Here is a 17,984-nt window from a genome sequence, read left to right as displayed (position 1 = left end):
TCCACCCCATACATTAATATTCCACATCACAGTATTTTGGCATGAAAAGGTTATAAATTTTCTAAGCCTGATAAATGGAATGCTTCTTCATCCAGTCAAATAGCCAACATTTTAAAAGCACCTATCTGATATCACTAAGACAATGCATTTCTTTGCTCAACCCTCGTTAATATAAATGAGTATTTAGGATATAGAGAAATGTAGCAATGTATTTTAGGAAGACTTTTCAAGAATAACTTTTGTCTGTCAAGTAATAAATAGGAGGGAAGTAATAAAAATAATAAATTAATCTATTAGATAAGATTTACCAATAGTCATATCCCCAAAGTAAATGAATAAAAGAATGAGTTACCTAATGTTTCTTGATTGTTTATGAAGAGGAATGGACTAGTTTGGGTTTCCTAGGTTATGATGATGATGATCTGATATTAACGTAATGAATGTTAATACCTTCTTTCAAAAGAGAAGTTGGTTTAAATGGTTTTTTGAGGTTTCTAAGAGTTCAAGAGTTAACTGCTTCATTTTAATGACAAAAATAGAATAGCTCCCTCTTCAAAAATTTTAGAAAGTAAATATTTGCTAAAACCCAGGAAGGTCTTAAAGACATAATTCATTTTGAAACCAAATTTTAAATTGGAAAATAAAATCAATTTAAATTGGAAAATTGAGTTATACCATATTGTCTGATGCACATTTCCATCTCAATATTCCACAATGTTTCCTGTTTTCTTGATAATCATTTGATGGTTAATAGCATTTATAGTCATCATTTTTGGGGAGAGCAAAGATCCTGTCATTACACTGACAACAACCACAAATAGAGGATATAGCATCATCATTTTAGTCATACAAATTTATATTTATTAGAGGGTTTAAGTATCAGATTCTTCCTCTTCAGGTGGTACTTAGTCTGAATTCAGTGCTAAGTATTTTCAAAATTAAAGGTGCCTAAAGTACCTTGTAATATAAAGTCATGGCAAATATTTTATGTAACATTATTTGTTGGGGGCAGCTCTGATGAACTAGATCACTCAGAAAATGGCATTTCAGCAGTTTAAGATATGCTGATACACCTGAACAGAAAAATCTAAGCTTGAGAGAAATAAGCATGATTAAATGATGATGCAGATGATCCTATATATAAAATTTATCAAAAATAATTAAAATTACAAAACATATTGGTGCCCACCTTTATCAAATTTTTCAAAGCTGTATGTCCTGCAGAAACCTTGTGAACAAATAAGATTTCCAAAAGGTATCGGATATAGTGTATACAATGACAGAAGCAGGCCAAGCTAGAAAGAAAATAAAACACAAACTCATTAAATTTCCTCCCAAAAATCTGGATCACCTTATGCATAAGATGTTTTCATTTTTTTTTAGTTTGCTATTACTTTCCTTTCTATTTTTGAAGATAAACCTTTTAAAATTAATTTTATTGGAGTATAGTTAATTTACAATGTTGTTAGTGTCTGGCTTTCAACAAAGTGAATCAGTTATACATATCCACTCTTTTTTAAATTCCATTCCCATATAAATTATTACAGAGTATTGAGTATAGAGTTCCCTGTGCTATATAGTAGGTTCTTCTTCATTATCTGTTCTATATTTAGTGGTGTACATCAACCCCAGTGTCCCAATTCATCTTTTCCCCACCTTTCCCTTATGGTAACTATAAGCTTGTCTTCTATATCTGTGAGTCTATTTCTGTTTAGTAAATAGGTTCATCTATATTAATATATTGCAACTTTATCAGGAAAATACTGTTTTTGATAACTAAAACACAAATGTTAGTTTTCATATTTTTATTTTATTTATTCTAGAAAATTTCTAAATTTATTTAATAATAAAAGTACTGTTACAACAGTTTCTGTAAATTTACTTCTGATGACACTCAAGATATTTTATAATATCAGTCATAAAACAGTATGTTCACATCTTTCCAAGGAATATATATATATGTATATATATATATATATAAAGTACTTATAAATGTGATCATATCAAAATGGCTTAAATTTGAAGCAGAAAATTTACAACATACTTAGAATGCATTTGACATTTTATAATATTCAAAATAGCTTTTTCATTGCCTAGTTGTCCTTTAACAAGTACCACAGATTGAAAAAGTTTGAATTTCACTTCCTATGGAGTCAATGCAGCTTTTTGCTTTAGTTTGTTTTCTTGCCTAAGATATTACAATATTTTGTATCTCTTTATGTTATTTGTTTTTGTTGCTTTTCTAACCCATCACCTCTTCTTGTCATTTGTATAATTAATATTTAAAAAGTAAATGTCAAATACAGTTTACAGATTATGTTTCCTTGTTTATACTTTAAATATATTTCCATTAAAATACACGCCTATTTTATTGTAAATAAACATGTAAAATTTCAACAACTATGATTGTTATTCAAGAAAATCAATATTTATCAAAGATTATATACTTAAGCCAATAAAGGTTAAGCATAAAAATCAGTATTTCATCTACAATATGTAAAATCAAACATTGAATCTACACTGTACATTTATAAGATCACAATGAATTGATGATTTCTGGTACTAATGAGTGACTTTGGGAAAAACAAGTAAACAAAAACAAAGCAACGTACCTAAATCATTAGTTAATATATCATTGTTCATTAATCCATAAAAATAAAACTGCAACTGTTATGGGAGAGATGTTCTATATGGTGTATAGATCAATAGGCAAATTCTGAAAGAAGTGAAAGAGTAGAGTGTATATATTTGGGGGCAAAGCTTTCTAGAGAGTAACAGAAACAAAAGCAAAGGTTCTGATATAGGAAGTTGCCTGTGGGTTCAAGGGACTGACAAAGGAATCAGTGTTTCTCATAACTTGTTGGTTCATTTGTAGAAGTATTTGTATAAATACCTGAGTAATAGAATTATACATTTTGTAAGAAAGCAGAAAAATTATCTTTTGCCCAACAATGAAGCAGAGCACTGAATGAGAAATTTTAGTTTAAGCTATGATTAAATTAGCTCACTTATTTAATTTTTATTATACCATTAGGGCATAGAGATTAGCATAGAAGCTAGCGATGTCTTTAATATTTGGATATACACCACTTTGTACATTATTAATAACTTACCAAGTTTGATTTCATTTCAAAATATTTAATTATGGTTGAAAAAGTGAAAGTGAAAGTCACTCAGCCCTGTCCAACTCATTTGAGACCACATGGACTATACAGTCCATGGAATTCTCCAGGCCAGAATACTGGAGTAGGTAGCCATTGTCTTCTCCAGGGGATCTTCACAACCCGGGGATCGAACCCAGGTCTCCTGCATTGCAGGTGGATTCTTTACCAGCTGAGCCACCAGGAAAGCCCTGATTACAGCTGACTTCTGTTCAAACATAAAATCTTTCTCTTTCCGGTGCTAAATTAATTGAACATCCATAAGTAGGCTTGGATTCATTTTTTTTTCCAGTTGTACTATTTGAAGATTTCTTATGTTTTATCAACTAAGTTTCAAGATATGAGGACTGTTAAAAAGAAGCTTTATAAAGCTGCAAGGTAGTCACTGTATCAGGTTTCTTTTGAGGAGGAATATGAAGACAATGTTCAGATAAAAGGTTGTCAGTGTAAGAGATTTTGCTAACAGTGGACACTGAATTGCAGAAGGCACAGTGTAAGAATTCCAGGAATTGAGGGAAGTTCAGTAAAAGCAACAAATAGAAGCTTTTAGAGCATATTTAAATGGAGTATGAAATATGGGGGATGACCTGAATGTGGGGAGTACATAAGGTCAGTGACCTAAACAAGGACAAAGTATCCAAATATCAAAAGCTGTTTTGTTCTTTGTTTTTTTGTTTGTTTTGTTTTGTTTTGTTTTGTTTGTATTTAATGCAAATATTCAATCTGTGGATACTGAGCACAGGAAAGTTTTCTCTGGCTACTTTTTCATCCCTGATGTTGCAGTTAAAGCCTTAAGGAGATGCACATAAGGCATATGTGCATCTAGTTCACTAGATCCCTCTGCTGGGAGGGACCATGGCACTTTCGGTATGTGTCTGCTCTCTAAAATACTATTGACTGAATAAAGAACATCTGCATTACATCAAGCTGTGGGCCACCATTTCACTATTTGAGGAGCATAGAGATCGTGCTGGAGATTTGTCCTTAGTCCTAGTGTGCAGAGCTTTGTAAGAGATCCAAAGAATTTGGGGGCAGTTGAGTCACAAAAGGAGTGGAACCTAGCAAAAAAATGCTCTGGAATATGATTCAAAGTGACTTGGAAGAAGTAACATTGTATTATATGTCAGGTGGATATGGGGTTTGAAATTTTATCTTTTTAACTTTGAGAAATGACATTATCCATCCTGAAACTGAATTGCCTTAGAGATCTTGAGATTATTTTACAGAACTCTACTAGACACTTTAATTTCAAAAGTAGTTTGTGTGTATCTACTCTGAATGATCTCATATAAACTTAACATATTTGTGCTTTAGGAAGAATGTGGCACCTACGCATTTATCACTGAGATGTTACAAAACATGCCATGTTTGTGTTTAAGAATAGCAACCAACTATCAGTCAATTCCTTTGAGAATGTTGCTGGGTAAAAGAAGAAAAAGGTCCTTTCTCCATGCTGTGATATATATCTGGTGCACATTATTATTACATGTCTGATCTGAAAAATGAGGGCAATTACATTCTCCAATAAACTCTCCACCCCAGACTCTTTCTAAATGAATTGGGCATTCTCTTCACTTAAGAAAAAGAAAGACTGACTTTCATGTTACCAAAGGACCTGAACAGCTTGTCCTATACTAACCTGACCATGATCCCTGAGATCCAACCTTCCGTTGCCTCCTGTGCACATGCTCCACAAGCTTTCTCTTTGCTCCTACAAAGCATCAAACTTCTATGTACCACAGATAATTTCCATATGAATATTTCTCAGGTTTACTAGTTTGGCAATCTCACATACCTTCAGAAAACAGAAAATATTTAAACGTAACTTTCTTTTAAAAGCCCATCTGAGAACACCCATCCAGTTCAGGTTCATCTCTTTTCATACTCTAAAAAGCCCAATGTGAAATAAATTTGTATGTAATTGTTTCATGCCTCCATTCATTCAAAACATTGCTATAGGGTGTTTTTTAAAAATCATGTATTAAGTATCAATAGAAAAGATTGAATATCAAAAGACACTCATTATATAACTTAAATTCATAGAGTAAAAAGCACAAATGATTATGTAAATATATAATTTTAAAGTAATAAATTGTATAAAGGGAAATATTTTAGTAGCATATTTCTCATGGAAGGAAAAGAAATGCTAATACTGATAAGAAATATTGAGCTTTATGTGAAGTTTGAATAAGAGATAAGAAAGTGGGAGGCCATGAAGGTTGGAGGAAAAGGGATGGTGTATGTAGATGCCCTTGGGTGAAAGGTCATGGAAGATATCAGAACAAGAATGGTGGTCATTGTGGCTGCAGTATAGAAGTAAGAGTGAATGAAAGATTAACTTGAGATGGGATATCCAGGAGTCAAGTTATTCTCTAACATAATAGCATCCCTATGGTCTGAATTTTGCTTCTTAATTCACTTAGAGTTTAGGCGTTTGCTCAGATTCCTTTTCTGAAAAAAATAAATTGATAACTCTACATATCAATGTAGCATCTTGAATGATTATTCTCTTTCTTTTTAATTTGATATTTCATATAGGGGACAGAGGTAAAGAATTGATCCCTTGGTTGGGAAGATCCCCTGGAGAAGGGAAAGGCTGCCCACTCCAGTACTCTGGCCTAGAGTATTTCATGGACTTAGTCCATGGAATCACAAAGAGTTGGATACGACTGAGCAAGTTTCAGTTTCACAGAGAAAGAGGCTATTTCCACAGTAGGTAAAGAATTATACTTATATATTCTTCTTTGATAAGTGTCCTTGGTCTTTATTTATGTTTTATATTAAAGTTAAATTTTATTTCGGCCTTTGATTTACTAAAAGTAAATTTTAAAACCTTTTTTTGTCTTCTAGTTTATTAGTTCAGTTATTATTGATTTTCTATGCAATTTTGCCCATATTTTTAGAGACGTATTTATAGTCTGAGCCCTATATATGACCTCTCAATTTTGTAACATTAAACATTTCATTCTCTTGTTGATTGTGATCATAACTAACAGAACTTACCTCCACTCTAAGGTATACTTAATATATTAAGTATATTAAGTAATAAGTACTTGTTTATAAACTTACAAAAATATATTTCCCTAAAAGTGAATCCATGTTGAGTTTACAATATTTATTAACATAATATCTGTGTATTAGGTTGTCTCCTTCTTAATCTATATGCACCATGTGTATGTATTACTTACTGTACCACTGGGTGACATAATCTTCTAGAGCTCTCTTTCATGTCATATATATATGGGATCCTCAGATAAAAGAGGAGATATATCAGCAGAGGTCCTGTGTATTCAGCCAAAAATACCTGAAAAAAGAAAAGTGATTTAGTTTAAACAGTACCTTTTATAGCTTCCCTGGTGGCTCAGACAGTAAGGACTCTGCCTGCAATGCAGGAGACCCGGGTTCAGTCTCTGGGTCTGGAAGATCCCCTGGAGAGGAGAATGACAATCCACTCTAGTATTCTTGCCTGGAAAATCCCATGGACAGAGGAGCCTGGTGGATGACAGAACATGGGGTCTCAAAGCATCGGACATGACTGAGCTGAGCGACTAACACAGAACCATGATAAACATATCCCCAGACTTACCCTGCTATATGAACTGGTGAAATGGATAGGTGAGCATCTGTTCTTTACAAAGAACTAGACTAAGGGCTGTCACAAATAACAGGAAATCTTCTTTAGAAAAATTAGCCAAGAGTTAAGGTAAAAGACAATTATAAATAGTAAAATAAAAATATTAGACATAAATATAATGATGTCTTCATAAATAGTACACAGGGATTTTTATTTAATCATATGATTTTTATTTAATCATTAAATCATTTTATTTAATCAAATGCATAAATGCATTTCTCCTGTCTTTCCAGCCCCATACTAAATGAATCTTCTATGTTAACCATCCCTGTCACTAAATGGAGTGGGAAATAGCTTTTTGCTGCCATGTCATCTAGAATTCGATCAATTTGAAAGTGAAAGTGTTAGTCACTCAATCCTATCTGATTCTTAGTGACCCCATGGACTGTAGCCTACCAGGCTCCTCTGTCCATGGGATTATCCAGGCAAGAGTACTGGAGTGGGGTGCCATTGCCTTCTCCGTTATAAAAACCCAGAATTTGGGTTGGGAGCTATAACAGTTAAAACTTAGGAGTGAGGATGAAACAGATCTGTCTTCATAGGTACTTCATAGGTACATATGAAACTCAGCCTGAAGTCATTTCAATCATGGATTGGAATGAGATGACCTGTACTCAATAGTGCCATTAGTCCATCTGCAGAATGATAAATTATATTTTAAAGGTAAAATCACCCTAGGCTTCTTTAACTTTGTTAATATATTTTTTCTGCAATGTCAGAAATATAAAAGGAGTGAAGATATCATGACCATAACCAAAAGAAGCAGCAGGCATTGAAAATGGGTGAACTAAAGGTTCACATAAGAGAATTATCAAGCATATACCTTTAGAAAACAATCTTTTAATGTTCAAAGGAAAATAAAAGGTTGATATTTTAGTGATATTTGAAAACTTTGGAAAGAAAAATATGAAAATGTAATATGAATCCCAAAAGGAGAATACAAAGAGAATAATGGAGAATCAAAAGATGAAGAGATTATGCAATTTTGTCATATTAGATATCGCTATCAAACCATAGACTCAGATAACACAATAAACCCAAAGCAGGATAAATAAAACCACAATCATAACTATGTGCCCCATAATGAAATAAAATAAAAATTTTGAATAAACCAGAGAAAGACTTTAAGGAGTAAAGTTGCTGTTTATAGAGCAATCACCACATGGCAAAAATATAGAGATGAAAAACAGATGAGTGGTTACCGCAGGATAGATTTCTCTGTGTAAATACAGAGGCGTAAGATGAGGGAGTTCCTTTTGAAGGATTGAACAATTCTATATTTGAATTTGGTAGATACATGAATCTATGCAAGACATAATTTGCATAGTAGTAGTAGTTTAGTAGCTAAGTCATGTCCAACTCTTGTGACCCCGTGGACTATAGTCTTCCAGGCTCCTCCTCTGTCCATGGGATTCTCCAGGCAAGAATCCTGGGGTGGGTTTCCATTTCCTTCTCCAGAGAATCTCCTTACCCAGGTATCAAACCTGGGTCTCCTGCATTGCAGGTAGATTCTTAACCGACTGAGCTATGAGGGAAGTCCTTAATTTGCATAGGACTATACGTACACATGCTTTCCTGGTGGATCAGAGAGAAAAAAATCTGTCTGCAATACAGGAGACCTGGGTTTTATCCCTGGGTTGGGAAGATCCCCTGGAGGAAGGCATGGCAACCCACTCCAGTATTCTTGGCTGGAGAATCCCCATGGACAGAAGAGCCTGGCAGGCTACAGTCCATTGGATCGGACACAACTGAGCGACTACGCACAGCATGTACAGACACATGAATGGAGATAAAAATGATGAAAACTGAATGTGATATTTAGTTAATAGGATTTGCATGATGGGAATTACTTTTATTATAATTATATTAATTTATAACATTATTTATCTTAAGTGTTCAAATTTATCCTAAGTTCCACGAGACAAGAATTTTCTCAACATTCTGCAGCAAACTCTTGCTTCCTGAAAAATATTATTAAATTACTAATTTTGACCTTGCTAAATTAAAGAGATTGTTTCTCACAAAAAAAGAAAACTTTTAACAATGCTTTTATTATAGGAGTGAATTTTAATATTTTATAAATGTGAAAGAATGTTAATTGTGGTAAAATATTGCTTTTATTGTGCAATTTAGTTGATATAAAGTGGGTGTGATTACAATGTAATGTGTATATTTTTAGCATTTAATAGAACTGACTCATTTGGAGCAAAAAAGTGTGAACCATAGGGTTGATTTAAAAATATCCAGCCTGTTTTCATATTTCTCTTTGTCACCTAAATGACTTTCCTCTCAGATAAGCTATAATTTTCTAACACAATAGAAACAGAATTCCACCTTAGCACTTTTTTCCTCAGTGCTTATCCCAGTGATGCAGCTGAAATTTATCATGAATCACAGTTGTTGCCACACACTCTGACACAGCTTCTGTAGATAGAATTCCTTATTCATCATAAATGTAGGCAAAGATTCTTTGATTATTTTAACCTTTGAAGATCAAAATCTGCTTGTCTAAAATCTCTTTTAGCAAGGGTCTGTAGATATCACTTTTAAATTCTAAACCCTTTGTTACATAATGCATGTGTTAGTAGCTTTTTTGTAAACATTATGATATACTTCACAAAGATTCAGAATACTCTAAACTTCAGTTTAGTTCAGTTCAGTCGCTCAGTCATGTGTGACTCTTTGCGACCCCATGGACTGCAGCATGCCAGGTTTCTCTGTCCATCACCAACATCAAGTTGGTGATGCCATCCAACCATCTCATCCTCTGCTGTCTCCTTCTCCTCCTGCCCTCCATCTTTCCTAACATCAGGGTCTTTTCCAATGAGTCATTTCTTCACATCAGGTGGCCAAATAACTCTAAACTTAGTTTTATTTATTTTTTTAATGCAACAAATTAGTACTCAAAGGCTCAATAAATCTTGGAAACTAGAGCAACCATTTAGCCAAGCACACTAAAAGTAATTATCTAAATACAAGAAGATAATACGGGAAAAATTGGTGGAAAATTTAAGCATGTGACATTTTGATTAATGAATGTAAACTTGAATTTCTCATTTTGAGACTTAAATAACAATGTATAAATTATCCTATGTCTTTAATAATTTTAAAAATTGATTGTTTAACTATACAGGGAAAACTCAAAACACTATGCTGGCCAAAGAAAGCCATTTTGAATAGAAAATATTAAAAGTACTCACATCACAAATATGAAATAGAATGTAATCAGAAAAAACATAAAAAGTCTGAATAATATAAAGAAAATAGATTAAATTTAATTGAAAAATGAATGATTGCACTAGTTTTTGTACATCAGTGTCAAAGTTATTCATCAGATTAACTTCTTCACTTCCTGTCACTAAATAGCTTCTTGCTACTGAAGATATCCCATCTATCCATTCATTACTCATCAGTTCTTCATTACTTGTGAAGTAGTATCAAGTATTTTCTGTTTCCTAGTTCTCCTTTGTTTTAATCTGGTCTTCATTCTTCTAATGCTATTGGATTCAGTTGCCACCGCCTTGAAAGTACCTCCTTCAAGAAAGTTGAAAGAACACTACAACCCCTACAACTCAAATAAGTCTTATTTCTTCACTGTCAGTTTTTAAAATGTCCTCTCCACTGCCTTGGGACATTTTTTTATTGAATATTCTATCTCCCCTCTTTCAGTGACAAATGTGTCTTCATTACACTGAGGCTCTTAGAAGGAAAAGTTGAAGAAATACCGAGTAACTGACAGGCACAGGGAAAATAGAAATGAAGCCATCAGTCATGAGATAGATTGACATTTAGAAAATAATTATCTTTCTTCTTTCAAGCATTTTTTTTTCCCATTTCTCCAGTTCTTGAATGAAAATTTCGCCACTGATCATAGTAACAATGGAAAATTTAAAATACCTTTAGTATAATATTTTGTTTCACTATGAATTTATTTGACAGAAAATATCCTCTCTCAACAAATTATTCACATCAAAATGTGGGACATCTATATTGCATTTCAAATCGATACTTACTGTAGTCCAACTGACTTGTTGACCTAGGTCTGTAAAATAGAGTGTGACAATGGAGGAAGCTGCAACACTTTGAATGGTTAAGTTGTCCTTCAGAAAGGGCCCGCCTTAAACAATAAGGAAATACTATTTTAATACAATTTTGAGGCAAAAAGTGATAAATATTTTTAACGTGAAACAAGTGAAAGCTAAGGATAAATTTTATATAGAAATCACAATTTATAGTAAATCTTTAAAGTAAGACAGCATATGGATAAACTGATTTTATAAAATGTATCTGGCAAATTTTCAAATACACAGTGGTTTTCTAATGCTATTTAAACAAAGTACAGATTACCACTAGCTACTATTGTGTTCTGAGAAACATGTAATATTAAATATCATAATCAAATATGATAAAGTATATTTTGAAGTATAACTTTGTGTGTCAGTAAAAATACATGTCAACTGTTCTATAGATGATTTTACTGTAAGATGAATTAGTTGCTGTAGAATTTTAAAAGTCATCACAAAGCACCTGGGGATGGGGGTGATTGACTTTTCGAAAAGATCATTATGGTTGCTGTATGTTAACTGGGAAGAAAAGGAAGCAAGATTACTTAGGAGAAAGTCAGAATTCACCAACCAGGGTATGAGGCTTATTTGGATTAAGATGGCGCTGGTAGAGATGTTAAAAATTCATCAACCCCAAAAAGTTTGAACTTAGAGCAAGTTTAACCTGTGAGATACAAGCTGAGGTAATTTTTTGTCCTGAGCACTTAATTGCATTGTAATCTCATTAACTGACAAAAAGAAGAGTGAGGAAAGAACAGATTTTGGGGTGAAAGTGGAAAATTTCAGTTAGGGTGCATTTAGTGTGAGATATCTATTAGGCCTTCAATTGGGAGCTGTCAAGTAGGCAGTTGGGTGGCTGTGTCTGAAGATATTTTCAAAGTCATTAACAGTTAAAGCCATGGGGCATGGTGAGATTATTTATGCATTCAGTTTGAAATGAAGGGATACAAACTGAGACTGAGCTATCTAGCACTCCAGGCTTTTAAAGTCAGAAGACAAACATACAGCAAAGATTATTGAGAAGGAATTTCTCATGAAATAGGAGGAAACAGAAGTGATGTTGGAAAGTGTGTGAGAGAAATATTCTGTTCTTAAAAATGAACACTAGATAAGTTTGCCATTGTGTACTGAAAGATATGTACAAAGATGTCTTTATTAGTAATGTTTGTAGTAGCAAAACATTGTAAAAATCATCAGTATTCATAAATGAGATATGGATAAATATAATTTGTTTTATTCAAACAAAAGTATATTATACAGAAAGAAAAATGAGTAGATTAGAGCTATGTATACTAGCATAGATGCATCTCACAGTACAATGATATTAATGTTATTGTTTTTATTTATATTATACTTTATGCTAATCTATTTATGAATTATATTAACTCTAGTCATGTACAAATTTCATTTCATCCTTTATTATTGAAAGAAAGAGCAAGATATTAAATTTTGACTACCAGGTGATTTTCAAAATATTTATATTTATAATTAGGCTTACAGGTATTTTGTATAAGATGAAAATCGGCAATTGTTATATATTAATTTTGATAAATCCAACATGAATATAGTAAGCTATGACTTCCTTGATTAATTTATGATATATGGCTTCAAAAGAGGTCATCTCTGTGGGCCAGAGTTAATAACAAATTCTTTAAATCTGAATGGAGTCAGAAATAGGAATACCAAGATTCAGTATACTGGGAAGAGTCACTATACTATTGTCGGTTTAAAAATGGAGAGGGCTACATGGCAAATAATTGAAGTGACCTCTAGGGACTAATAGCCATTAAGGAAATAGGGATCTCTGTCATAAAGCTAAAAGGTGGCTTCTGCCAACAAGACTGAAGGTGGAAGTAGATTTTCTCAAATGTCTAGATGAGAATTCAGTGTAGCAGATACCTTATTCTAAACTTGTGGATACTTTGAGTAGAGAATCCAGCCATATTGTATCTTTGAGCTAATAAATGATTGCTGTTTTAAGCTGCTAAGTTTGTGATAATTTGTTGCACATCGATGCAACATGGTTCAAGGTTCAAGACATTGATATCCACCTGATCAGAATGTCATTGTGACAGTCACTCATAACAGCAAGAAATATTGATAAGGACTGCTGAAAACTTCTTTCCAACACGCACCAATTGCCATCATAGTTTCCCACTGTTCTATCCCCTTTGCTGACATCAAAGACCAGGATATTGATATTTTAATTTTAAAATATGGAAAATCAATATAGTATTTGGATGAAACAATGTGAGAGAATCCAGACATATCATTAATCATATTACCCTTAGATACAGTGATCAGGAACCCCTTTCCTTGGCATTCTATATGTATGTCCTTTTCCAATGGGAGAGGAATATGTAGGACCAAGAGAATGCACCTAATAGAGCCCATGCCATTTATATCACAGTTTGGCCACTTAAGGCCCCTGACTTTTCTGCCTAAATTTGCTCAAGTAATATATCACTGGGGGATATTTTCTCTCAAGAATGGGCCAAAAGCTGAGGTGCATACTTCTAACCCTAGAAGATTGTATAAAGGGTATGTGGATGGTTGGAATCAAGGATGGGAAGGGAAGGACCAACTCTACATATGCTTAAACCTTCTATTGAACAAATCTAATGTTTCTAAGAAATAGAACTTTAACCCCATACTCCCAGGACATTATAAATTATGTTAATCAAAGTAATGAGAGAATACATTTTAGTTACCAGTGTGTATGACAGAATTATTGCAACGATGGCTGCAATTATTCACCATTACCATGTCAGCATCACTCACAATATGACTTTTAGTCCCTTCCATTAAGAGTTGGTGTCTGTTTCCCCACCCCTTGAATATAGGGTAGCCTAGTATCTTGCTCTGACAAATAGAATGTGGAAAAAGGGATCATAAGCCAGTTCTAAGCCTGGGCTTCATGAATTCTTGAGTGCTTGTGCTTATTTATTTGCATTTCTGATTCCACTGTGGCAACAAGGCTAGAGCTTTCTAATGAAGCATGAGACCATATAGAGCAGAGAGGAGTGGCTACAGCCATGGTTATTCTGGCCAGTCTTCAGCAATCCACCAGCTGACCTTAGCTGTTTGAGTGAAACTAGCCAAGCAAGGCCCAGCCCAGCCCAGCTAAGCAGAAATCCTGAGCCAAAAAAATGTTGGCGATATTTTCCCATAAAAATAAATTGCTTGTTCTTTTATTTGTGCTTTAGCAGGCTTTTGTGTACAGAAACTGTAAAAGACTCTAAAATCACATGATGTCATTACTCATAGTGCACTCATTCTGGCAAAGATACTCTGGCAGCAAATATGTAATATTCATGCCTTGCTTTGTTTTGGTGTTGTTTTTTTTTTCCTTAATATTAATAGTTACAACTATGTTTAATGAGGTATTAACCATGCACAAATCATTATAATACTTTATAAACAATCTTACTTACACACTCGCCACAACCTGCAAAAAGCGCGCACACACACACACACACACACACAAACCATAAGTTAGATTCTTTATTAGCTCACTTTACAAAAGAAGACTCTGAATATAAGTAGAAAGGTAGGTTTTAAATTATGTGTTATTCCAAATAACCTTTGTACCATATCCTGCTTATATTACTAAATTCATAGATTCTTTTTTTCAAATATTTCATCACATTCTTATCAAAGAACACTTGGAGGGTTATACTTTATTCACATCACACACTGGTACACCCAACCAGGTATATGAGTAAAGGGAAATAAAATGTCACATTCAGCAGAAAGGTTGAAGTAACAGAAATTCCCCAGTCCTTTATAATGTCCTTCAAATTGAAATTACATCTGACATTGATGCTTGTGGTATTCTCAGTTTTTATTTATTTATATAAGAATCAACTTCAGAAAACAATACCATTATTTCATTTTATGTTATTTCAGCATCCATGTGTTGAAAGGCACATATGCCCCATGGAAGCAAAAAGAAACAAGACAATGATTCTTCTCTTTAAAACTCTAGCTAGATGAGAGTTTGTCTTTGAACACTTGAGTTTAGAAAAATGTGAGACCTCAAGAAACTGTGATTTATAAAAATATTCTGGATAGCTATGTTTTCAAAATAGACATCTCAGAAAAAGTTGGAATATTTAAGATAGCAATGAAAACAACAAAACATCTTAGAGAAATCATCATTTGTCCTTAAGTAAATATGATATCTAAGAAATAAGAGCCTGAATATTAGCAAAGTACCAGAAAAATACAATGCAGGTCAGGATTGTGTAGAAAAATTTAAAGATTGAAGTTTCTTAAAAGATACCTCTTGTAGATTTATCACCATGGACCTGAACTGAATATTCCTCAGAAATTTCCAATCTACCCAGAGCTTTCATTTAACAAGTTCAAATGTAAGGTCAAGTGATGTGATGTCAATGACAATTATTCTTAGAAGGACTCACTTTTGTGTATTTTTAGCATAAAATGTTTAAATTTTATAACCAGAGAATAAGGTTTAAAATTTTGAAACACTTGAGGATTATTAATGGAAACAATACTTCTCCCTATAATTCATCAATTCTGTTCCTCCTTACCTTCCTTATTCTGCTTTTGAATAGGAAAAAAGGGAAGGAGAACTGAGCTATATCCCTGAGACTTTATTAGGAGGCAGCAGACTGAGGGGATATAGCAGAAAAAGCTTTCGAGACAGAAAGATGTTGGTTCAGAATCTTCCTTCAATACACAATGACAGTGAATGTATGAAATTTATTTCTGTGAGACAAAAATTCCTCTATCATAAACGTGGAACACTAGCTTTTGGGGAGGCTCAAATAAAACAATATATTTAAAGTATGTATTATAATACCTGCTCTTTGGTAAGCGATAAATAAATATTGCCTATCGATGACAGAAAAGGGATTCTAAATTAAATAGATGAGTGAAATTATTTCTTACCACATTCTAGCTGCAGGCCTACTCGAGAAGGATACCACTGTGGACCTATTCAATGAAAAATGACATTTAATTGTAAGCACAGGTGTAAACATATTTTAAAAGCAATATTTTCCATTAGAAGACTGATTAGATCTCAGGAGGTGAATAAAAATGATTATCAAGTGTTAGAAATGGAGATAGTAGTTATCCTTTACAGGGTAAGCACTATGGATAATTCTGGAAGAAAGCATGATGGGCGGGTTCTTTAGGCATGGTGATTTTCTGCTTTTTGGTCTAGAAACTTGTTATACAGATGAATTCAATTTGTGGACATGTACTAAAATAAGTGACCTATGTATGGTGGTGGTTTATTCGCTAAATCATGTCCAACTTTTGTGACCCCATGGGCTGTAGCCTGCCAGGCTCCTCTGTCCATGGGATCTCCCAGGCAAGCATACTGGAGTGGGTTGCCATTTCTTCTCCAGGGGATCTTCCCGACCCAGGAATTGAACTCAGGTCTCCTGCATTGCAGGTAGATTCTTTACTGACTGAGCTATAAGGGAAGCTGACCTATGTATAGCTTGTGCAATTTGAAAATTATTCTTCAAAAAAAAAAAAAGTCTTAGGTAGCTTCATTTAAAACTGTAGAACTTTGACCTCATTCAAAATTTATTTAAAATTAATATGTGGAAGTGAGTTAGTTTCCCTATCAGGAATAAGCCACTCTATCAGAATAGTATGTCCTATTGACTTTTAGTATTATGAGTAAATTAATTATAGCAGAAATATCACTTTAATGTTTTCTACATATACTACTATTAGTAATAAATAGAATACTAAAATTTCTATATGATTAGGAAAATCAAAACACCTTTATTACACACTGCCATAATAAAAAAGTTGATTCACAATTATCAGCATATTACTATTTTCTCTTAAAATGAATTCTTTATTATTACTTTAAAGGCTCTATTGAAAATTTAATTCTTAACTTTGAGGTACAATTTTAAGCAAATTCAATTCATAAATAATAATTTAAGAGTATTGTCAAAAGAAAATTACACAATTGTTATTTCATTTTCAAAACATTACTTTCTAAATTGTCAGTAAGAGTAATGATAATGTAACACAACTGAATTGCAGTCATAACTGTGAATTGCAGTCAATTCTTTCTAAATTTGCTACAAAAATTCCCGCAACTTACACATGCAAGTTCTTATGAATAAATAACTCATAAGTCAAACTTGTAATCAGAAGTTGAAGTTTATTAGGATTACATCTACACAAAATTTAATAATAGTGTGGCAGATGAGGAATACACAAACATTTAACTTGACATTTGATTTTTTTTAATTAGAAAACATTCAGGTAAAGACACTTTTTTTTTTGTATTTACTAATTGTTTTATTTATATAGCCATTTATTGTTCTGAAATATATGCTAAAATTATTTGTTGAAAATCATTTTTAAATAGTTATATTTATTAATCATACTGAAAAGCTGCTGCCAAAGAAGTATGATGTAAACAAATGCAAAGAGATATCTACAGTTTAAAGTGAGTTTGCAATTATGGATATAAAAGAAAATATAAAACTTGTGAAAATCCACTTATATTCGACAAATAGTCATTGACCACCTATGACTATACATGTTGTCAAGTTCAGTCCATTTTAGTAATATTCATATAAGACATTATTTTCAAGAGCACTTTATGAGATCTTCGGGCTTCCTTGGTGGCTCAGATGGTAAAGAATCTGCCTGCAATGCAGGAGACCTAGATTTGATCCCTGGTTTGGAAAGATCCCCTGGAGAAGGAAATGGCTACCAATTCTAATATTCTTGCCTGGAATATTCAATGCATAGAGGAGCCTGGCAGGCTACAGTCCATGGGTTTGCGAAGAGTCAGACATGACTGAGTGAATTTCACTTCACTTTTTTCACATTTATAGCATCTTTTTAATGGTGGGAAATGCTAAAGCAAAATTAATTCAATCATTCTAGGCAAATAGATCTATCTGTGACCTAGTTAAGTCAATACTGGCTGTATCCACAATGATCAATCAGATAATTTAGAAGCTGTTAATGCCTTCAAGGAAAACCATTTCCTTTCAACACTCTCAATAAGAATAAACTATAAATCTACTTATGAAATAAGCATGGCATTTAAAGTTTGTGATCTTTGAACACTGTGTCCCAGAGAAACAGAGTTATTACTGTTATGTAAACCTT

At 33.1% G+C, this 17,984-nt stretch overlaps 1 protein-coding gene across 2 annotated transcripts in view; it reads right to left on the bottom strand.

Moving 5' to 3' along the window:
* TECRL (trans-2,3-enoyl-CoA reductase like) overlaps positions 1 to 17,984 on the bottom strand; it is a 120,233-nt gene that overhangs the window by 38,708 nt on the left and 63,541 nt on the right. For both annotated transcript variants that reach the window (XM_081505996.1, XM_081505910.1), the window contains exons 3-6: positions 15,777 to 15,821; positions 10,809 to 10,912; positions 6,350 to 6,465; positions 1,190 to 1,295 (exon numbers count right to left, since the gene is read on the bottom strand). In XM_081505996.1, the coding sequence (XP_081362122.1) occupies positions 1,190 to 1,295; positions 6,350 to 6,465; positions 10,809 to 10,912; positions 15,777 to 15,821 (371 nt within the window). The remainder of the gene's footprint in view (positions 1 to 1,189; positions 1,296 to 6,349; positions 6,466 to 10,808; positions 10,913 to 15,776; positions 15,822 to 17,984) is intronic.

The sequence above is a fragment of the Giraffa tippelskirchi genome, chromosome 1, assembly GCF_054371585.1.
Source record: "Giraffa tippelskirchi isolate mGirTip1 chromosome 1, T2T-mGirTip1v1.2.pri, whole genome shotgun sequence".
NCBI lineage: Eukaryota > Metazoa > Chordata > Mammalia > Artiodactyla > Giraffidae > Giraffa > Giraffa tippelskirchi.
The sequence above is the reverse complement of the archived record's forward strand: the minus strand, read 5'-3'. Positions and strand labels throughout refer to the sequence as shown.